Source organism: Somniosus microcephalus, chromosome 2 (genome assembly GCF_052327205.1).
Source record: "Somniosus microcephalus isolate GS21.2 chromosome 2, FLI_Smic_1.0, whole genome shotgun sequence".
In the NCBI taxonomy this organism is placed as follows: Eukaryota; Metazoa; Chordata; class Chondrichthyes; order Squaliformes; family Somniosidae; genus Somniosus; species Somniosus microcephalus.
The window spans coordinates 216,411,117-216,434,854 of NC_140988.1; the positions used below are offsets into that span (position 1 = coordinate 216,411,117).

General features: G+C 43.0%; 1 protein-coding gene across 8 annotated transcripts in view; it reads left to right on the plus strand.

Moving 5' to 3' along the window:
- slc30a9 (solute carrier family 30 member 9) overlaps positions 1-23,738 on the plus strand; it is a 181,666-nt gene that overhangs the window by 20,115 nt on the left and 137,813 nt on the right. For all 8 annotated transcript variants that reach the window (XR_015073915.1, XR_015073921.1, XM_085969322.1 and 5 more), the window contains 4 exons: positions 626-817; positions 3,478-3,531; positions 21,298-21,397; positions 22,521-22,613. Coding sequence is in view for 6 of the 8 variants with exons in the window: in XM_085969322.1 (XP_085825448.1) it covers positions 626-817; positions 3,478-3,531; positions 21,298-21,397; positions 22,521-22,613 (439 nt within the window). In the remaining 2 variants the exon portion in view is untranslated. The remainder of the gene's footprint in view (positions 1-625; positions 818-3,477; positions 3,532-21,297; positions 21,398-22,520; positions 22,614-23,738) is intronic.

A 23,738-nucleotide genomic window follows, 5' to 3' on the forward strand; every position in this document is an offset into this window, starting at 1 on the left:
TGAGTTAACCACAGTGGTGTACACTGCTCTAAGTGTATTTAATCCTAAACATCATAACTTTTTGTCATAGTTAGTAAAGCAGATGTTTTGTAATAACAGCTGGATGAGCAGTATATGGAACCATACAATGAAAAGGGGATAGTAGTTCAGGCAGGTAAACCAAAGTACATGGAGTTGAAGTAATGGAAATGTCAGTTAAATTATTTGCTAATATTTTGAAGTATCTCTACATCTGGCTGCACCTTCAGCTAAAGTGCTGTTCAAATAAGCTGAAAACAAAGTATGTTAATATATTGCAGATTTGATTTTGAAAGTGTATTTTAAATTATATTAAAGATGCTGAGAAATACTTTAAAGACTATTCCTCTTCATTACTTATTTTTATGTATGCCATCCTTTTATATGTGATTACAAAACTATAAGTGAAGTAAAACTTCAGTTCGTATCTTACAGATTGTGAACCTGTAAATGACATTGTTAAAATGTGTTCAGAAATCCTTTCCAAGAGATTATTTGTCAATATCCTTACAAAGTCTTTTTTTATCTCTGTGGTCTTGTGAAGTAGAAATTGAGCTTTTCAGAGTTGAAAATTAAATTTATGGTGATTTTCATATTTTGTTTTCAGTATGCAAGAGCACTGTAACCAACAAAAGCCTCTGGCATAGCATGCGATCTAATCTACCCATCATCACTGGCACCCAGCTGCGTTTATATTCATCAAATGGCAAAAAGGATGGCACTTCTGAGTACAGTGCCAGCAGTACCTCAGCTTCCTTAGGGATGGAGTCCAGTACTCAACAAAATCCCAAAAGACCTGGTAAAGTCACACTTTTTCTATTCTATATTGCAATTTGCTGCAGACCAAAAGAAAGGCTTACCACCAACCAGTACCCCTTTCACATGCACCATGTAAATTGACCAGCACACTTTTTGTGTGTGTTTTTTCCTGACTACTTTGGAATTTAGCTTCTTGTAATGTTGGAAAGAGTAACTGCTCCCAGACAGTATCTCTAAAGGTGTTATCAGCACTATATAAGTGTTTTTAAAATATCAAGGGAAGGAAATTTATTTTTTTACACCCAGAGTATGTTTGTACTGTGAATAAATCCATTAATGAAGTATGATCTTAATTTGTTGGAATAAGCAGTACCACACTTTTGCACTTCATGATGGTTTTGCTGAGTACAAACAAACAAAAACTTAAATCCTGCAGGTCAGTTATTAAGTCAGTGTTTCAAATCTATAACTGTGTCCAAATGAATCTCCAATTTTTATACACAGCTACAGCAACAAGGCTGTGATTACTTCTGTTACAGCCACCTAAACCAGTAATTTACTGAAATTGACAGTTACAATGAACAATATAAATCAAATCATAATAATTACAGGGATAAGCCATTTGGCCCGTTGTTTATCTGATAGTGTTAACTTTTCAACTGGAGCTAACTACTGTAACCCATTTCCCAATTCTTTCCTTGTATTACAGGTAGACTATCCTTTATCCGAACTTCCGAAAACCTCTTTAAAAACCGAAAGTTTTTTCGTTCAGCGTAAGTCGTGCGCACGACATGACCAGAGTGGTGCACGACTTAGGCTGAGCAGGGCAGAGGGTCACAGAGTTCCCTCCTGGGTAGGAGATTGCAGGCCGAGCCGGGCAGTGTGAAGGAGGTACCGGGAGAGTGAACCCAATACTACAGCGGCCCGTCCGATATTCTTTTCTCCCCCTGACCTGAACCGAACCGTGGCCCTTCCGATATTCTTTTCTCCCCCCCCCCCCCCCCCCACCCGACCCGACCCGCGGCCCGTCCGATATTCTTTTTCCGACCCCCCCCCGGCCCGTCCGATATTCTTTTCTCCCGACCCCCGACCTGATTTGCGGGCCAGCTTAGTAGGAGTCAGCCGATATCCAGCTTTCCAGAGAAGCAGGAAGGGGAATGAGACACGGAACAGTCGCAAGAGGTAGCCTGAACTTTTAAAATTTATATTAAATACAAATTTCCCAGTCTTCTAATAATACCTTCTGAAATCCGAAAACCGAAACTCCGCTGGTCCCAAGGCTTTCGGATAAGGGATAGTGTACCTGTATTTGTATTCTTCCTTTTCAAACAACTATTCTATTCTATTCTATTTTAAACCATGTAATGGTTTTTGCCTCAGTAACCACTTGTGATAAAGTATTCCACGTCCTTATGACCTTCAGTGGAAAAAATGTCTACCATCCCTCTGTACTTGTTGTAATCCTCAGACTATGCCCCCTAGTTACTGATTCACCAACCAGAAGAAACAATCTTGCAGTGGTTACTCAAAGCATTTCATAATTTTGAAAACCTCCAAGATCACTCCATATCTTCTGTTAATGAAAAATGTCCCAATTTTTCAAGCTTTCCTTCGTAACCAGAACCTCTCATTCCCAGAGTATTCTAATTAACGTACCCTTTCCATTGCTCTAATATCCTTCCTGTAACAGGGGGTGCCAAAACTCTGGGAGAAAATGTTTGTTGCAAGATCCTTACATAAATAGATAAATTAAACCCCAATATGTTTGAATGTCACAAATTCTAGGACCAGGTATTTAGGCTCAAGCTTCTAAGATGAAGGTGCACAGACAGTTTAGAGTGATCTACTTTATGCAGGTGGTGGTGAAAGCGTGGGAGAGACTACCCACTCATTCAGGCTGAAACAGACTGCAAAACATATCCTGCTTGACCCAAAGCTGAGCTTTAAGCCCTGGATTTTTTTGTTCATTAAGATCACTTACTTCTACTCCACAACATATCCTGTCTCCCCCCTACCTCTGCCCCTCTGCTGCTGAAACCCTCATTCACACTTTTCTTATTCTTAGACTCGCTCCAATATTCCTCATTCACAGTTTAGTCAGTTTTAGACTTAATTTCTCCAATGTCCTCCTCACTGGCGTCCCATCCTCTACACTCCATAAACTCCAGCTACTAGCATCCTAAACCCACATTAAGTTCTGCTCACCCATTACCTCTGCCCTTACTAACCTATACTAATTCCATGCATTAAATTAAAAATTCTTGTCCTCACCTTCAAATCCCTCCGTTGACTCACTGCAACCATCGCCAGCCTTGCATCCTCTCCCACGCCCTTCGGACTCTGGTCTTTTGTGCATCCTCTTCCTTTTGCCTAACCGTTGGTGGCAGAGCCTTCGATCACTTTGGTCCGATTTTCCAGAACTCCCTCCCTCAAACTCCTTTGCCTTTTTACTTCTCAGCCCTCCTAAAAACATTCTCAAAACACATTTTTTGACCAAGCTTTCGGTCATTCTTAATCAATGTACTATGGTTCGACATCTGCTCTTATATTTCTATTAGCAGTTTTTCCCACTCCACGTAAAATGCTACATGATATTTTCTATGTTAAAACATGATATATAAATACTATTGGTGGTAATTGCTGTGCTGTCTAGATTTTATGAACCTGAGTATTTTAGTAGCTTCCTGTTTATCTTCACAGCTCAAGTGTCCAGTGTTCCGGGTCAACCTACTTTGGAGCAAATCCAAGTGAAAGGTAAGCAATTTTATTTTGTGCATTAATTAAATATGCATGGGTACAGTAGTGTAGTGGTTATGTTACTGGACAAGTAATCCAGAGGCCTGGATGAATAATCCAGAGAACGTGAGTTCAAATTCGAAGAGCAATCCAGTTAATCCCATTCCCCTGCTCTTTTTTCCATATCTCTGCAATTTGTTCTCATTTAAGTATTTATCCAATTCCCTTTAAGGCTACTATTGAATCTGTACACACCACCCTATCAGGCAGTGCATTCCAAACCCTAACCACTCGTTGGTGTAAAATAAGTTTTTTCCTCATGTCACCTCTGGTTCTTTTGCCAATCACCTTAAATCTGTGCCCTCTGGTTATTGACCCTTCAGCCATTGGAAACAGTTTATCTTTATTTACTTTATCTAAACCCTTCATGACTCTCAGCACCTCTTAGCCTTTTCTGCTCTAAGGATATCAACCCTAGCTTCTCTGGTCTATTCACGTAACTGTAATCCCTCATTCTTGGAACCATTCTAGTAAATCTCTTCTGCACCCTCTGCAAAGTCTTCACGTCCTTCCTAAAGTGTGGTGCCCTCAATTGGACACAATACTCGAGCTGGGGCCGAACTAGCGTTTGTATAGGTTTAGCAGAACTTCCTGGCTTTTGTACTCTGCCTCTTTATAAAGCCCAGGATCTGATCTGCTTTATTAACTGCTTTGTTAACCTGTCCTGCCACCTTCAAAGAGTTGTACACAAACACGCCAAGGTCTCCCTGTTCTTGCACCCCCTTTAAAATTGTACCATTTAGCTTGTATTGTCTCTCCTCATTCTTCCTACCAAAATGTATCACCTCACACTTATCTTCGTTGAACTTCATCTGCTATGTGTCCACCAATTCCACCAGCTTTTCTATGTCCTCTTGACGTCTATTAGTATCTTCCTCACTGTCTACGACACTTCCAAGTTTTGTGTCATCTACAAATTTTGAAATTGTGTCCTGTACCCCCAAGTCCAAGTATAACGTATATCAAAAACAACAGTGGTCCTAGTACTGAATCCTGGGGGAAAACCACTGTATACCTCCCTCCAGTCCAAAAAACAGCCATTCACCACAACTCTGTTTTCTATCCCTTAGCCAATTTTGTTTCCATGCTACTACTGCCCCTTTTATCCCATGGGCTTCAATTTTGCTAACTAGCCGAATATGTGGTGGTACTTCAAACGGCATCTGAAAGTCCATATATCAACTGCACTGCCCTCATCCACCCTCTGTTACCTCATCAAAAATCTCAATCAAGTTAGTCAAACACGATTTTCCCTTAACAAATCTGTGTTGGCTCTCCTTTATTAGTCCATGCTTGTTCAAGTGGCTGTTAATTTTCTCCTGGATTATTGTTTCTAAAAGTTTCCCACCACTGACATTAAACTGACTGGTCATTAATTGCCAGGTTTATCCTACACCCTTGTTGAAAAAAGGGGAGAAACAATTGTAATCCTCCAGTCCTCTGGCACCACCCCTGTATCTAAGGAGGATTGGAAGATTATGGCCAGCACCTCCGCTATTTTTACCCTTACTTCCCTCAACAACCTAGGATGCATCCCATCCGGACCTGGTGACTTATCCACTTTAACTACTGCCAGCCTTTCTAGTACCTCTTTATCTATTTTTATTTCATTCAGTATCCCGACAACCTCCTAGTTTACCGTAGCTTTGGCAAAGTCTTCTTCCTTGGTAAACACAGATGCAAAGTACTCATTTAGTACCTCAGCCATGCCTTCTGCCTCCACCAATAGATCTCCATTGTGATCCCTAATCGGCCCCACCATTCCTCTGACAACTCTTACTGTTATATGCCTATGGAAAACCTTTGGATTCCCTTTTATGTTAGCCGCTAAGCTATTCTCATACTGTCTGTTTGCACCTCTTATTTCCTTTTTAAGTTCTCTGTACTTTTTAATTTCAGTCTGATTTTCCCATGTATTATCAAGCTGACATCTCTCCCCTGCCCCCTTTTTCTGCTTCATCCCACTCTCTAATTCTTTCATCATCTCGGGAGTTCTAGCTTTGAATGCCCTCCCTTCCCCCTTGTGAGAATATACCTGGACTGTACCCAAACCATCTCCTCTTTAAAGGCCACCCATTGCCCCATTACATTTCTGCCTGCCAGTCTTCAACTTCAGTTTACCCTGGCCAGATCCCCCCTCAATTCGCTGAAATTAGCCCTTCTCCAGCTAAGTATTTTTATTCTAGATTGCTCATCGCCCTTCTCCATAATTAATCTAAACCTTATGATACTATGATCACTATTCTGGAGATGCTCCCTCACTCTGACATTCTCCACTTGACCTACTTCATTCCCCAGGACTAGATCAAGCAATTCCTCCTTCTTCGTTGGGCAGGAAACATACTGATCAAGAAAGTTCTCCTGAACACGCATTAGAAATTCCTCTCCCTCTCTGCCCTTAACACAATCACGGCCCCTTTCAATATTGAAGTAGTTAAAGTCGCCCATTATCATTACTCTATAGTTCATGCACCTCTCAGTAATACACCAAGTATTACTGAGAGGTGTCATAGTGAAAGAGGAGGTAGCTGAGACACTAGATGGAATAAAATTGATAGAGGAGTTACTAGAAAAGCTGGCAGTAGTTAAAGTAGATAAGTCATCAGGACCGGATGGGATGCATCCTAGGATGCTGAGGGAAGTAAAGGTGGAAATTGCAGAGGTACTGGCCATAATGTTTCAATCCTCCTTGGATACAGGGCTGGTGCCAGAGGACTGGATAATTGTAAATGTTACACCCTTGTTCAAAAAAGGGTGTGAGGTTTGAACCCAGCAACTACAGGCCAGTCAGTTTAACCTCTGTAATGGGGAAGCTTTTAGAAACGATAATCCGGAAGAAAATTAAGAGTCACTTGGACAAGTATGGATTAATTAAGGAAAGCCAGCATGGATTTGTTAAAGGTAAATCGTGTTTAACTAGATTGAGTTTTTTGATGAGGTAACAGAGAGGGTTGATGTGGTGTACATGGACTTCCAAAAGGCATTTGATAAAGTGCCACATAATAGGCTTGTCAGCAAAGTTGAAGCCCATGGAATAAAAGGGACAGTGACAGCATGGATGCGAAATTGGCTAATTGACAGGAAACAGAGAGTAGTGGTGAACGGTTGTTTTTTGGACTGAAATAATGTATACAGTGGTGTTCCCCAGGGGTTGGTACTAGGACCACTGCTTTTCTTGATCGATACGTTAATGACTTGGACTTTGGTGTACAGGGCACAATTTCAACATTTGCAGATGACACAAAACTTGGAAGTATAGTGATAGACTTCAAGAAGACATAGACAGGCTGGTGGAATAGGCGGACATGTGGCAGATAAAATTTAATGCAGAAAAATGCGAAGTGATACATTTTGGTAGGAAGAACGAGGAGAGGCAATATAAACTAAAGGGTACAATTCTAAAGTGGGTGCATGAACAGAGACCTGGGGGTATATGTGTACAAATCGTTGAAGGTGGCAGGGCAGGTTGAGAAAACGGTTAAAAAAGCACATGGGATCCTGGGCTTCATGGATAGAGGCGCGGAGTACAAAAGCAAAGAAGTTGATGAACCTTTATAAAACACTGGTTTGGCCTCAACTGGAGTATTGTGTCCAATTCTGGGCACTGCACTTTAGGAAGGATGTGAAGGCCTTAAAGAGGGTGCAGAAAATATTTACAAGAATGGTTCCAGGGATGAGGGACTTCAGTTACATAGATGGACTGGAGAAGCTGGGGTTATTCTCCTTGGAGCAGAGAAGGCTGAGAGATTTGATAGAGGTGTTCAAAATCATGAGTGGTCTAGACAGAGAGCAACTGTTCCCATTGGCAGAAGAACCAAAGGCGCCATGAGGAAAAACTTTTTTACTCAGCGAGTGGTTAGGATCTGGAATGCACTGCCTGAAAGGGTGGTGGAGGCAGACTCAATCACGGCTTCCAAAAGGGAATTGGATAAGTACCTGAAGGAAAAAAAATTGCAGGGCTACGGGGAAAGGGTGGGGGAGTGGGACTAGCTGAAGTGCTCTTGCAGAGAGCCGTCATGGACTCGATGGGCCGAATGGTCTCCTTCTGTGCTGTAACCATTTTATGATTCTATGTAGCATAATAGCTCCTCTATTGTATCTTCACCACTCAAGGACATTCTCTCTTTCTAGCACTGTAATATTTTCCTCAATCAAAACTGTTACCCCTCTTTTCTTTCCATAACTTTCCTGAATACCTTGTACCCAGGAATATTAAGCATCCAATCCTCCCCTTGTTTAAGCCAGGTCTCCGTTATCACCACTACATCATATTCCCCCTTGGCTAAGAGCATAAGAATTAGGAGCAGGAGTAGGCCATACAGCCGCTTGAGCCTGTCCTGCCATTCACTAAGATCATGGCTGGTTTTTGACCTTAACTCCACTTTCCCGCCCAATCTCCATATCCCTTGATTCCCCTAGAATGCAAAAATCTATATCTATCTCTATCTCAGCCTTGAATATACTCAACGATTCAGTATCCACTTCCCTTTGGGGTAGAGAATTCCAAAGATTTACAGTCCTTTGAGTGAAGAAATTCCTCCTCAGTCTTAAATGGCCAACCTCTTATCCTGAGACTGTGCCCCCTAGTTCTAGACTCTCCAGCCACAGGATACAACCTCTCAGCATCTACCCTGTCAATCCCCTCAGAATCATATGCATCATTGAGATCACCTTACTTTCTTCTAAACTCCAGAGAGAATAGGCCCAATCTACTCACTCTCCTCATAGGACAGCCCTCTCATCCCAGGAATCAATCTAGTGAACCGTCGTTGTACCGCCTGTAAGGCAAGTATATCCTTCCTCCGATAAGGAGACCAAAACTGTGCACAGTACTCCAGGTGTGGTCTCCTCAAACCCCTGTACAATTGTAGCAAGAGTTCCTTACTCTTGTACTCCAACACCCTTGCAATAAAGCCCAACACCCTTGCAATAAAGCCCAACATGCCATTCGCCGCCTTAATTGCTTGCTGTACCTGCCTGCTAAGTCTGTGTTCCTGTACGAGGACACCTAAATCTCTGAACGCCAACATTTAATACGATAGCAAAATACTGCGGATGCTGGAAATCTGAAATAACAACAGAAAATGCTTGAAACACTCAGCAGGCCAGGCAGCATCCGTGGAGAGAGAAACAGAGTTAACGTTTCGGGTCTGGGACCCTTCATCAGAACTGGAAAAAGCTGGAGATGTAACCGATATTGAGCAGGTGCAGAGACAGCGGGGGGGGGGGGGGGAGGTGTTAGGAGGGGAGGAAGGAATTGAAAGAACATCCTGTACTTTTGTAAGAGGCAGGAAAGATAAAATGTTGCAAATGGGAGTGGCAAAAATCATACAGCATGAAAAATGGGGGCAGGGATAATTATCTGAAATTGTTGAACTCGATGTTGAGTCCGGCAGACTCTAAAGTGCCTAATCGAAAGATGAGGTGCTGTTCCTCGAGCTTACATTGAGCTTCATTGGAACAATGTAATAGGCCGAGGACAGAGATCAGAGTGGGAGTGAAGCGGTTAATTAAAGTGAGAGGCGACCGGAAGCTCAGGGTCACACTTACGGACTGAACGGAGGTGTTCCGCAAAGCATTCGCCGCTCACGATGCGGTCGTCTCTACATTGGGGAGACCAAACGCAGATTGGGCGACTGCTTTGCGGAACACCTCCGTTCAGTCCGTAACGGTGACCCTGAGCTTTCGGTCGCCTGTGACTTTAATTCACCACTTCACTCCCGCTCTGATCTCTCGGTCCTCGGCCTATTACATTGTTCCAATGAAGCTCAAGGAACAGCACCTCATCTTTTGATTAGGCACTTTACAGCCTGCCGGACTCAACATCGCGTTCAACAATTTCAGATAATTATCCTTGCCCCCATTTTTCAAGCTGTATGATTTTTGCCACTCCCATTTGCAACATTTTATCTTTCCTGCCTCTTACAAAAGTACAGGATGTTCTTTCAATTCCTTCCTCCCCTCCTAACCACCCCCCCACCACCCCTGCTGTCTCTGCACCTGCTCAATATCTGTTACATCTCCAGCTTTTTCCAGTTCCGATGAAGGGTCCCAGACCGGAAACGTTAACTCTGTTTCTCTCTCCACAGATGCTGCCTGGCCTGCTGAGTATTTCAAGCATTTTCTGTTGTTATACCAACATTTAATAGCTTCTCACCATTTAAAAAAAAAAAAAAAAATATTGGGGGCTAAATTCGGTTGATTTGCACCTCCCCGTGAGGGTGCAAATGGGGTGCAAATCAACAAGCACCTGGGCGCGGCGCCACTAATGCCTCCCGCGAAATTCAGCGGGAGGTTAGTGGCGGCGCTAACCGTTGGCGGTGTGCCACCGGCGATGATGTCATCGCCATGCACAGCGCTCCGCTCGCGCCCCGGCTGTAATATTAGGTAGCGCCCCCGAATTACCGCCAGACGCTATGTCCGCCGGGGTCAGGGGCGCCTACCTGCTAGTTAAAGGGGATGTGGTGAGCAGCCATTTTTGTTGCTGGCCGCCTGCCAGCACCTGTCCCCGGCCCCCGTGAAGCCACCCCCCAGTGGGGTGCCGGCTGCTCTCTGTGAGCCCAGCACACCTCTCGAGTGCCGGGCTCGTTTGCCGGCACTCCCGATCCCTGGGCGCCGGGACTTACTGCGCCAGGCCCCTCCCCTTTAATAAGGGGAGGAAGGTCTGCAGTACCGCTCGCAGCGTCCCAAGAGCGACACGGGGCACTTCCAGTAGCACCCCTCCTCCCCCTCGGGGCGCTAGTTGGGAAAATCGGCCACGGGGGCACTAAAATACCCCATTCTGTTTTTCTACCTACCAAAGTGAATAACCTCACATTATACTCCATCTGCCTGCCACCTTATTGCCCACTGACTTAACCTGTCTATATCCTTTTGCAGGCTCTTTATGTCCTCCTCACAGCTTACTTTCCCACATATCCTTGTATCGTCAGCAAACTTGGATACATTGCACTCGGTCCCTTCATCTAAGTCATTGCTGAGGCCCAAGCACTGATCCTTGCAGCACTCCACTAGTTACAGCTTGCCAACATGAAAATGACCTGTTTATCCCTACTCTGTTTTCTGTCCGTTAACCAATCCTCTATCCATGCTAATATATTACCCCCAACCCCATGAGCCCTTACCTTGCATAGTAACCTTTTATGTGGCACCTTATTGAATGACGTTTGGAAATTCAAATATACTACATCCACTGGTTTCCCTTTATCTACCTTGTTAATTACATCCTCAATAAACTCTAATAAATTTGTTAAACAGGATTTCCATTTCATAAAACCATGTTGACTCTGTCTAATATTATTTGTTAAATGCCCTGTTACCACTTCCTTAATAATGGATTCCAGCAACTGATGTCAGGCTAATTGACCTGTAGTTCCCTGTTTGTTCTCTCCCTCCTTTTTTGAATAGCTGGGTTACATTGGCTCCCTTCCAATCCGCTGGGACCGTTCTAGAATCTCAGGAATTTTGGAAGATCGCAACCAGTGCATCCACTATCTCTGCAGCCACCTCTTTTAGAATCCTGGGATGTAGGCCGCCTGGTCCAAGGGATTTGTTGGCTTTTAGTCTCCATAGTTTCTCCAGTAGTTTTTCTCTACTGATCTAAATTACTTTAAGTTCCTCACCCTCATTGGTTCCCACAACCCCTTGGTTCCCCACTATTTTTGGTATGTTTTTTGTGTCTTCTACTGTGAAGACAGATACAAAATATTTGTTTAAAATCTCTGCCATTTCCTTATTCCCTATTATAATTTCACCTGTCTCTGCCACTAAGGGACCAATGCTTACTTTTGCTACCCTCTTCCTTTTTACATACTAGTAAAAGCTCTTACAATCTGTTTTCATATTTCTTGCTAGTTTGTAGGCCCCCTAACATTAGATATACTGTTCTAGTCTCTCCCTTTTTATCAATATTTTGGTCATCCTTTGCTGGTTTCTAAAGCTCTCCCAATCCTCAGGCTTACTACTATTCTTTGCAACATTATACGCCTCTTCTTTTAATCTGATGCTATCCTTAACTTCTTTACTTAGTCAAGGATGGATCACCTTTCCTTTCGGTGGATTCTTTATTTCTCAATGGAATGTATGTTCGTTGAGAATTTTAGAATATTTCTTTAAATGTTTGCCACTACTTATCTACCCTCATATCTTTTAATCTAATTTCCCAATCTACCTTACCCAACCCTCCCCTCATACCTATATAATTAGCTTTATTTAAGTTTATAAGACTTTCGTTTCAGGCTTAAGTATTTCACTCTCAAACTCATTGTGAAATTCGATCATATTATGATCACTCTTCCCCAGAGAAGCCATTATTAACTCTGTCTCATTACACGATACAGGATCTAAAATAGCCTATTTCCTGGTTGGTTCCACAACGTATTGTTCTAGGAAACTGTCTCGAATGTATTCCATAAACTCGTCCTCCGGACTACCTTTGCCAATTTGATTTGCCCAATCTGTATGAAGATTAAAGTCCCCAATGATTATTAGATTACCTTTGTTACAAGCTTCTATTATTTGTTGATTAATACTCTGTCCAACAGTATAGCTAGTGTTAGAGGGCCTATAAACTACTTCCAGCAGTGTTTTCTGCCCCTTGTTATTTCTTATCTCCACTCATACTGATTCTACTTCCTGATCTTCCAAGCCAAGATCCTTTATCACGACTGTCCTTACCTTATCATTCATTATCAGGGCTACCCCCTCGCCCTCCTTTTCTATTCTATCTGTCTTTTTGAAGCATCAAGTACCCTGCAATATTTAGTTCCCAACCTTGGTTGCCTTGCAACCACGTCTCTCTAATGGCTATTAGATAAAACCCATTCATTTCTATTTGTGCCACTAATTTGTCTATCTTGTTACAAATGCTTTGTGCATTCAGATAAAGAGCCTTTAATTTTAAATTTTTACCGTTATTCCCTGCTTTTACCTTAACGCTGATATACTTTAACTGTTAAACTCTCTGTCCTTTCCTGTCACACTCTGCTTAACTTTACCCAAATCACTACACTGCTCTATTGCCTTGACTTTTCTCTTTAGATTTCTACCACATTTCTTTTCTTTTCACTCCCCCACCGCCACCCCCCCCCCCCCGCCAACTTGAATGGCCTCCTGTGCCATGGTCAGTTTGCTCTTCCACTCTGCCCTCATCCAAACAGGCAACAAGCACCTCAAACTAGTTAGTTAAGGGCAAAGGCCAAGGCTCCTCCTGCATTGCACCTGGGGTCCCCTTAAATACCTGAGATGTAGTCACACTCTCCTGTGCCTGACTTCTAACCAGACCTGAACCACGACCTAACCTATGGGGTGTGACTGCCTCCTGAATCAGGTAACTTTCTCCCTCCCTGATGCCCTATAATGTCTGCACCTCGGATTCCAACTCGACAACTGAGCTGAAGTTCCTCGAGATGCAGACACTTACTGCAAACATGGCCGTCCGCGATGCTGTCCACAAACTCCCACATGCTACAGTTGCGGCACACCACCTGCACTGCCATCCCTATATAACCTTGATTCTTTAATTAATTAATTAATTATAGTTTATGTATTTAATTAACTTAGCTTATAGTTTGATTTAACTAATTACTAAATTTAAGTTATAGGTAGATTAAATTAAATATTTACCTGTAATACACAAGTATTGGAGACAAAAAGCGTTTTGGAGCTGGAGCTGCGGCTGGAGCCACTGTGGAGCATCTGCGAGGCTGAGATCTACGTGGATAGCACGTTTAACGAGATGGCCACACCGCAGGTAAAGAGTGCACAGGCAGAAAGGGAATGGGTGACCACCAGACAGAGTAAAAGAACTAGGAAGGTAGTGCAGGAGTCCCCTGGGTCCATCTCCCTCCAACAGATTTTCTGTTTTTGATACTGCTGGGGGAGATGGTTTCTCAGGGGAATGCAGCAAGAGCCAAGTCCGTGGCACTACGAGTGGCTCAGCTGCACAGGAGGGGAGGAAAAAAGAGTGGGAGAGCAATAGTGATAGGGGATTCTATCGTAAGGGGAACAGATGGACGTTTTTGTGACTCCAGGATGGTATGTTGCCTCCCTGGTGCCAGGGTCAAGGATCTCGCTGAGCGGCTGCAGGACATTCTGAAGGGGGAGGGTGAACAGCCAGAGGTCGTGGTCCATATCGGTACCAACGACATGGGTAGAAAGAGGGACGAGGTCCTGCAAGCAGAATATAGGGAACTAGGAAATAAATTAAAAAGCAGGACCTCAAAGGTAGTAATCTCAGGATTACTCCCAGTGCCACGTGCTAACCAGAGCAGAAATAGAATAGACCAGATGAATACATGACTGGAGCGATGGTGTAGGAGGGAGGGATTTAAATTCCTGAGGCATTGGGACCAATTCTGGGGAAGGTGGGACCTCTACAAGCTGGACGGATTACACCTCGGCAGAACTGGGACCAATATCCTCACGGGGGTTTGCTAGTGTTGTTGGGAAGGATTTAAACTAGTTTGTCAGGGGGCTGGGTGCCTAAGTGTGGGCCCAGAACGGAGAGAAACAAAGCTGGAAATGCAAGTTAGAAAAGTAGTCAGCAAAACTAGTAGGGAGCAGAAACAAAGGCCAACAGTAAAGAGGGTCAAAGTGCAGAAAAATATTAAATAGGCAAAAGTTGAAGGCACTTTATCAATGCACGTAGCATTCGCAACAAGGTGGATGAATTAATGGCACTAATAGAAGTAAATGGGTATGATGTAATTGCCAATACAGAGACATGGTTGCAGGGTAACCAAAGCTGGGAACAGAATGTTCCAGGGTACTCAACATTTCAGAAGGACAGACAAAAAGGAAAAGGAGGTGGCGTAGCGCTGTTAATAAGTAATGAGATCGGTAAGGTAGAGATAAAAGATCTTGGCTCGGCAGATCGTGATGTTGAACTGGAATCGGTTTGGATGGAGCTAAGAAACAGCAAAGGGCGGAAAACATTGGTGGGAGTTGTGTATAGGCCACCAAACAGTAGTGGTAATGTAGGGCACAGTATAGGCAAATCAAATTACCACTAATGGTGTGGAGGACGAATTCTTGGAATGCATACGAGATGGTTTCCTGGATCAGTATGTGGAGGAGCCAACCAGGGAACAGGCTATTCTGGATCTGGTATTGTGTAATGAGAAAGGGCTAATCAATAATCTTGTGGTAAAGGGGTCTTTAGGGACAAGTGACCATAATATGATTGAATTTTACATGAAGGAGGATGCAGAGAAACTCCAGTATGATTTGGACAGGTTGGGTGATTGGGCAGATGCAGTATAATGTGGATAAATGCGAGGTTATCCACTTTGGTGGCAAAAATAGGAAGGCAGATTATTATCTGAACGGCAATAGATTGGGAGAAGGGGAAGTGCAACGAGACCTGGATGTCCTTGTGCACCAGTCGCTGAAAGTAAGCATGCAGGTGCAGCAGGCGGTTAAGAAGGCAAATGGTATGTTGGCCTTTATAGCGAGAGGATTCGAGTACAGGAGCAAGGAAGTCTTGCTGCAGTTGTACAGGGCCTTGGTGAGACCACAACTTTGAGTATTGTGAGCAGTTTTGGTCACCTTATCTGAGGAGGGATGTTCTTGCCATGGAGGGAGTGCAGCGAAGATTCACCAGACTGATACCTGGGATGGCAGGAATGACATATGAGGAGAGATTGGGTCGATTGGGCTTATATTCACTGGAGTTTAGAAGAATGAGAGGGGATCTCATTGAAACTTATAAAATTATAACCAGACTAGACAGACTAGATGCAGGAAGGATGTTCCCGATGGCGGGGGAGTCCAGAACCAGGGGTCACCGCCTAAAGATAAGGGGTAAGCCATTTAGGACAGAGATGAGGAGGAATTTCTTCACCCAGAGTGGTGAATCTGTGCAATTCTCTACCACAGAAGGCAGTTGAGGCCAATTCATTAAATATATTCAAGAAGGAGTTAGATATATTTCTTAAGGCTCAAGGGATATGGGGAGAAAGCAGGGACAGGGTACTGAATTTGGATGATCAGCCATGATCTCATTAAATGGCGGCGCAGGCTCGAGGGGCCGAATGGCCTTCTGCTCCTATCTTCTATGTTTCTATGTTTGAGAGTGATGTAGTCCAATCTGAAACTAAGGTCTTCAATCTAAACAGAGGAAACTACAAGGGTATGAGGGACAAGTTGGCTGTGGTAGATTGGGAGACTACACTAAAAGGTATGAAGGTGGACATACAATGGCTAACATTCAAGGAAATAATGCATAATTTGCAACAAACATATATTCCTCTAGGGCATATAAACCCAAAAGGAAAAGTGGTCCAACCATGGCTAACGAGAAATTAAAGCTAGTATTAAATCAAAGGAGGAAGCTTATAAAGTTGCCAGAAAAAGCAGTCAGCCTGAGGATTGGGATCTTTTTAGAAATCAGCAAAGGGGGACCAAGAACTGATAAAGAAAGGGAAAATGGAATATGAGCACAAACTAGCGAAAAATATAAAAACAGATTGTAAAAGCTTCTATAGGTATGTGAAAAGGAAAAGACTGGTGAAGGTAAATGTAGGTCCTTTACAGTCAGACGGGAGAATTTATAATAGGGAATGAGGAAATGGCAGAGAAATTAAATAAATACTTTGTTTCTGTCTTCACGGAGGAAGACAGAAAAAACCTCCCAGAAATACGAGAAAACCAAGGGTGTGGCGAGAATGGGGAACTTAAAGAAATTATTATTAGTAAAAAAACAGTACTAGCAAAATTAATGGGACTAAAAGCCGATAAATCCCAAGGACCGGATGACCTACATCCTAGGGTTTTGAAAGAGGTGGCCATTGGGATAGTGGACGTATTGGTTGTCATCTTCCAAAATTCTATAGATTCTGGAACGGTTCCTGCAGATTGGAGGATAGCAAATGTAACCCCGCTATTTAAGAAAGGAGGGAGAGAGAAAACGGGGAACTACAGACATGTTAGCCTCACATCAGTAGTTGGGAAAATGCAGGAATCTATTGTAAAGAATGCAATAACTGGGCACTTAGAAACTAATAGTAAGATTGGGCATAGTCAACATGGATTTATGAAAGGGAAATCCTGTTTGACAAACCTGTTGGAGTTCTTTGAGGATGTAACTAGTGGAGTAGACAAAGGGGAACCGATAGATGTGGTGTATCTGGATTTTCAGAAGGCATTCGATAAGGTCCCACACAAGAGGTTGGTGAACAAAATTAGGGCACGTGGAATTGGGGGTAATATACTAGCATGGATTGAGAATTGGTTAACAGACAGAAAACAAAGAGTAGGGATAAACGGGTCTTTTTCAGGATGGCAGGCTGTGACTAGTGGGATACCGCAAGGATCGGTGCTTGGGCCCCAGCTATTCACAATCTATATCAATGATTTGGATGAGGGGACTAACTGTAACATTTCCAAATTTGCTGATGATACAAAGGTAGGTGGCAGTGTCAGTTGTGAAGAGGCTTCAAGGGGATCTCGACAGGCTCAGTGAGTGGGCGAGAACATGGCAGATGGAATATAATGTGGATAAATGTGAAGTTATCCACTTTGGTGGAAAAAACAGAAAGGCAGAGTATTTCCTAAATGGTGAAAGATTGGGGACTGCAAATGCTCAAAGGGACCTGGGTGTCCTTGTACATGAGTCACTGAAAATGAATGTGCAGGTGCAGCAAGCCATTAGGAAGGCAAATGGCATGCTGGCCTTCATTACAAGAGGATTTGAGTACAGGAGTAAAGAAGTCTTACTCCAATTATATATGGCCTTGGTGAGACCACACCTGGAGTACGGTGTACAATTTTGGTCTCCTTACCTAAGGAAGAATGTACTTGCCATAGAGGGAGTGCAACGAATGTTCACAAGATTGATTCCTGGGATGGCGGGACTGTCGTATGAGAAGAGATTGAGTTAAACTAGGCCTGTATTCTCTTGAATTCAGAAGAATTGAGAGGGGATCTCATTGAAGCATACAAAATTATTACAGGGCTTGATAGGGTGGATGCTGGGAGAATGTTTCCCTTAGCTGGGGAGTCTCGATCCAGGGGCCGCAGCCTCAGGATAAAGGGTAGGCCATTCAAGACTGAGATGAGAAGAAATTTCTTCACGCAGAGGGTGGTGAATCTTTGGAATTCTCTACCCCAGAGGGCTTTCAGTCATTGGGTATATTCAAAACAGAAGTCGATAGATTTCTGACTAGTAAGGGCATCAAGGGATATGGCGATAGGGCTGGAGAATGGAGTTGAGGCAGAAGATCAGCCATGATCTCATTGAATGGTGGAGCAGACTCGAAGGGCTGAATGGCCTACTCCTGCTCCTATTTCTTATGTTTTTATAAAGCAGCACCTCCTTCCACCTCTGCTCTGATTTCCCACTCTCTCCAAATTTCCAACTTTAACACTCTCTTTAAAAGCACCCTGTTTAAAATCACACTATGCGTCAACAGATACTGGTTACTGGCTATTTGTGCCTGTGGCTCACCAACCTTATTGACCACACTTCGTGCATTTACACACATGCATTCCCACTCTAACTTAGACCTTTTTGTATTTTCTATGATGCCACCTAATTCTGTATTTATTTCTAAGTTTAAATGCCTCTTCTTGTCCTCTGTGCAACTTGTTTCTACTTTTTAATACTATATTTAGTGCCCAACCCCCTGCTGAATTAGTTTAGACCCTCCCCTGGTTGGGTGAACAACTGTTATGGCAGCTATGTCTTCTGGTGAGAGTTCAGGCCTGAGGCTTAGTTGAGTTGGCTGCTATCATGGCATCTGTGTCTTGATTTTTGTAGAGTGATTGATGAATTAGAAAATTCAGAAAGTGAACCTTTTTGTGGAATGTGGTGAAGTAAGCTATTAAACAAAAAATAACCAATCTGGTAGGAGAACAGACACTGGAAGCTTTGAACTGATCAAAGAAGAGAATAAGACACAAATATTATAAAGATTATTTAAACATTTGAACAGTATGTGAAGTATTGTCAGTGATATATGAATGCTTAACATGCATGTATCAAAATTCTCTGATTTTAACATAGTTAATTAAAGTAAACTGCCTAATGCTTCCATTAAAAGAACAAAGCGAGGATCTGATAACGTTTACAACAGTAATTTCTAGCCTGTAGTACTTGGTAATTAGAGAATGAGCGAGTGGTTTTAACCCTGTGAATGAATGAATATGTATTGGGGATTATCTTCCTACAAATCCAGAGGCCTTTGACAATTGAATTTTTATTCACGGTCATACAGTAGATCTCAACAAATATGCACGATATGAAAATATTTGGATGAAATTATTTTAGAATTAAATGAAGCTTAATTCACAAATGATTGTGTTTCTGAGCTGCAATGACTAGAGGTGTGTATTTAGCTCTTTTTTTAAAAAAAAAGCAAGACAGTGTTAAATATAGTAAGCTGTACCAAAATGTAGAAGAAACAAAATAAAAGCTAATAATTTTGACTTGTTCTTCGTGCAATGAGCCTCTGAGACTACAGTGGAACACGGATTAGCTGCTGCGATGATGTGAATGCTTACTAGACAGAATCTTGAAATTCAGTACAAGCTGTAAAATGCAAGGCTTTTTTTTTGCTCTTCCCCATTGTTTATGCAAATATATAATTTTGCCTTGATATTTTTAAAAAGCAAAGTTTTTTTTCCTCAAGATCCACACCATGTTAGATCTTCTTGTCTGCAGGTTGTTCAAGTTTTGGAAATTATGGGTCCACTTACATTCAAAATAACTTAGTCACTGGTGTGTGGGTGCTGAAATGAGTCCTGTCTAAAGCTCAGATATTCAGTCATACTGTTGATATCACTGACTGGCAGGAGCCATATACATCATGGGTTCCATTGATTGCATTATGAGTAACAACTTTGGACTGGCCTGGGAGACTATCTGTAGCTGCTAACCCCAAGAAGCTACTCTGCTGAAAGAATAGACTGCATATCCAAGAGGATGAGACCAGCTCTTCAAGTCCGCTTGCCAGAATTTGATTCTGATGACTTCACTCTTGGGCTACACTGCATGTTCTGTGTCACTGAGATCAAAAATACTTTGCATTGATGCAAGATATGTAATATAACAAGATCTATTAGTGAACATAGGTTCTCCGGTTTTAAGGATCCTTGTTGACAGATGGTGATATCCGATTTATAGTTACGGATGTGTGATAGGTTATACTAATGTAAAATGCAATAATCTAATCTCTTAAAAATTATGGCAGCATTTTGCACTATAACCATATTTATAAGAGTCCAGTGTTTCCAAGACACTAAGGCCTAGAAATTCAGTTGCTTGCGCCAGCCGGTAGCGCCTTAGGAGGAGGAGATGTTGGGCGATAGGCGGCTAGCGGCCGGGCGCAGCGCGATCTGCGCCTCTCCCCAATTTCACTAGAGATTTAGCGTCGGCGCAAAGTGTTTGCGCGCGCTCAGCTGCGCGCGCAGATCCTGACGTCATTTCATCGTGCAACGCCCTTTGTGCGCCCCAAACCGGAACTTCAGTGGCGCCGCCCTTCTTTGCGCCTGGCGCCCCCAGCGACTGGTAGAGGGGAACGGTTCCCAGTCGCTGCGGGGTGCGGGGGGCGCTATTTAAAGGGGACTCCTCCTGCATTATAAGTGACAGCCATTTTGTGCCAATCCTTCTGTGTGAGAGACAAAGGCAGAGAGCTTTCTGCTTTGACTCAGCGCTCGCACAGGTACTTCTGGCTTCAGGCCAGAGCTTTGCACTTGGATTTCACTTTCAGTGCCATAGCCTTGAGTCGCCACATATACTGTAATGGGGGCTACAATGGGTGGAAACGTTGGCTTTCTGCATTGCATTCAAAGGGATCAGAGACGCCGTGAGAGAGTGCCAGTCATGGCCAGACGGAGAAGGGCCAACAGGTATCGGCACAGGAGGCCTTACCCACCCAGGGTATACCGCCAGCAGTTCTCATATCTGAACATGTCTGAGGAGCAGTGTGTTCGGAGGCTGCGATTCAGAAGGGAGGTGGTCACTGAGATCTGCCACCTGCTTCGCAGAGATCTGCAGCCACAGCTGAGGAGCAGGACGTCTCTGTCGGTGGCAGTGAAGGTGATGGTGGCTCTCAACTTCTATGCCACCGGCTCCTTCCAATCCGCTACTGGGGACATTGCCAACATCTCCCAGTTCGCGGTACATTGTTGCATCCGACAAGTGAACAATGCCCTTTTCAGAAGGAGACGTCAGTACATCTCCTTCCCCATGACCCTGGACAAGCAGCAAGAGCGTACAATGGGATTTGGAAGAATAGCGGGCTTCCCCATGGTCCAGGGCGTAGAACTGATGAACCAGCATTGGTCAGGCCTTGCTTCAGGGCTGCAGTGCGCAGGGCATGGCAGCCAGACAAGTCCACCCTCCCCCTTTAAGAGCTGACCGGTGCCAGAGTGTCTGCCGTCAATCAGCAACTCGCCGCACCTGCGCTGCGCCCGCCCTCGGGGGTATCGCACCGGACCGCCGGCTTAGCGCCTAATGATAGTCGTGCATCGCCTGTTTTAGCGCAGCAGCAACCTCTTGGGGCGATGCGACTGAATATCGGCGTAGGTGGCGCGAACTTGCGCCGGGCACAAACTTTAGCGGCCGCCCGACTGTAGCGCCCCGAACGTGGCTATACTGAATTTCTAGGCCTAAGTGTACAAGGGATAACGTGTGGTTCTGTTTCATCAGCAGCATTAGAGAAAATGTGTGTGTGTGTTCAATTCATTGTTTGAATGCTAATTCTCTTCCCCAATGTTTTTCAGTTAAAGCTATTTTGAAGAAAAGAGAATATGGGTCAACATACACTCAAAATAATTTCATTACTGGCATGCGAGCACTGAATGAGTTCTGTGTAAAACCCAGGTATGCAACAGTATTGCTAAGAAATTAAGATGTGATTTTTTTTTAAGTGATGCAAAATTTTAGAACATAAAAGATAATCCAAATATACTGATTATGTACATTCTGGTTAATTATCCTTTTTTGTGAAGAGAAATTGCAGCATATAAATTAGAACCTGATTTGTGAATTCAGCTGTACAAAGATCTCATTAATGAGAACTAAATTGAGAACATGGGGATATGAATTAACTCGGGATGGTCCATAGATTCAGCCAGCCATTATGGATGCTAATACAGGAAACTCTCGATTTACCGGCACCTAAATAACCGGAAATCTCTGTTAACCGGCAAAATTCAGGAGTAGGTTCAGGTAAGTTTTACTTCATATTAGTGGCCGTTCCTGGATCTGTGGCTGTGTAACCGGAGTTCCTGCACCTGTTGCTAAGCAACAGGGAAACCTGGATCTATTGCTGTGTACGGGGCTCTCGTACCTTTTACTATACCTCTCTGTAATGCAGACTTTTTGATAAACCGGCACCACGCTGGTCCCGTCGGTGCCGGGTAAAAAAGAGCTTCCTGTTTCTTGTTCTAAAAGGACTCTGATAACGTGAAATTCTGTATCATGGGAACCTTTCTTTTCACACACAGAAATCACACAGAAACCCCACAGTGCAGATAGAGGCCATTTCGGCCCATCGAGCCTGCACCGACACATATCCCACCCGATCCCCGTAACCACTTCACCAACACATATCCCACCCTATCTCCGTAACCCCACACATTTTAATCCCCCTAACACTAAGGGTCAATTTATCATAGCCAATCAACCTAACCCGCACATCTTTGGACTGAGTGAGCACTGTTTATATATTTGGCCTGTTCTTTGTAAAGTAAAGTAAAGTGAAACACCCTAGTGCACATTGCTAATGCTGTGGTCTGCTGTCAGCATGTAACACAGCCAAAGGTGATGTGTCATTTTTATTTTTGGCCATTTTCTGCCACTCAGCAGAGTTTCAGGCTTTAGGCCCAGGCTCAAATCTCACTCCTCCATGGCACCAAGTGGTGTAGTTTCAACATGCTGTACTGCAAAACTGTCCATAGTAATTCTTTTTAATAAACATCTGACTTTCTCACTTTGCCTACAGTGACCTGGAGCAGTTAAGGAAGATTAGACGACGAAGTCCTCATGATGATATGGCAGCTTTTACTGTATACTTAAGATCTGACATAGAAGCCAAGTAGGTATAGATCAGTTTTAATCTTGCACTAAGGGAGTTTAAACATCTATTAACTTTTATTTCTGTGTACTCAATTCTGATAGAGATCCTTTGCACTATTATGTTAGTTCCAGGTAAGTTTCATCATACAAAAACATAGAAAACAAAAGAGCTGAGATTAGGAACAGAATGGAGTGGGGATTGAATGTGTGGCCTCCTGCTCCATGGTACCGAATGTTAATGCTCCAATACTCCATGCCACTCCTTTTTTAACTATTTCAGTTTAACTGCAAAATGGAGTAATCTGATTTTTTTTGCCTACAGTGACATTACCCCTTTCCCCTACTCATACTTTCTATAATATTTTCTTCCTCTTCTATTTTCCCATACTAACATGCTGTGCCAGCAGTTGCAAATCTGAAATCAACAGAAATATGTTGAGATCAAATCTAGCTTTCTCTGTTAAATACATTAACCTGAGTGTACTGTAATATAATAAACCTTAATCTGCACTTCGTAAGAAGTGTTTCTAAATTATTTTATAGTTTTGTAGAATAAACATAATTTTTGTGTAAAATTCAAAGTAATGCATTTCCCGGTGGATTTTTTAGAATATCAATCGTATTTGTGAAAAAGTATGGCATTCTGACTTTGTTTATCTATTCAGAAATTCTAAGAACATAAATATCCAGAGCAAGGAAAGATCATTCAATACACCAAGTCATCTAGAGTCCATGTATGATTGTTCTATTATGGTGAGGGTTGGAAGGGGAAAATCCACACAGTAAGTCAAAAAGTGTGAGAAAAAGACCAGCAGGACATATGGCCAGGGTGGGGACAGTTATCCAGTTAAGAGTTCTGTACACAAATGCACATAGCATAAGATCTAAAATAAGTGGAAGTACAAATTCAGCTTAAAGGGTATGATGGCAGTAGCCATTACAGAAAAATTGGGAAAGGAGTCGAGTAGCAATATTGCTAAAATATACAATTACAGCAGTAGAAAGAAGGGATTTCAGTAAGGGTGAGCAGGCAATGAAAATAGTACGGGTAGAGTTAAGAAACAGCAAAGGATACAAGACTTGGATAGGAGTTTCTACAGAGCTAATAGTGATGTAGTGGGGATGTATAAATATGGAGCTCAGT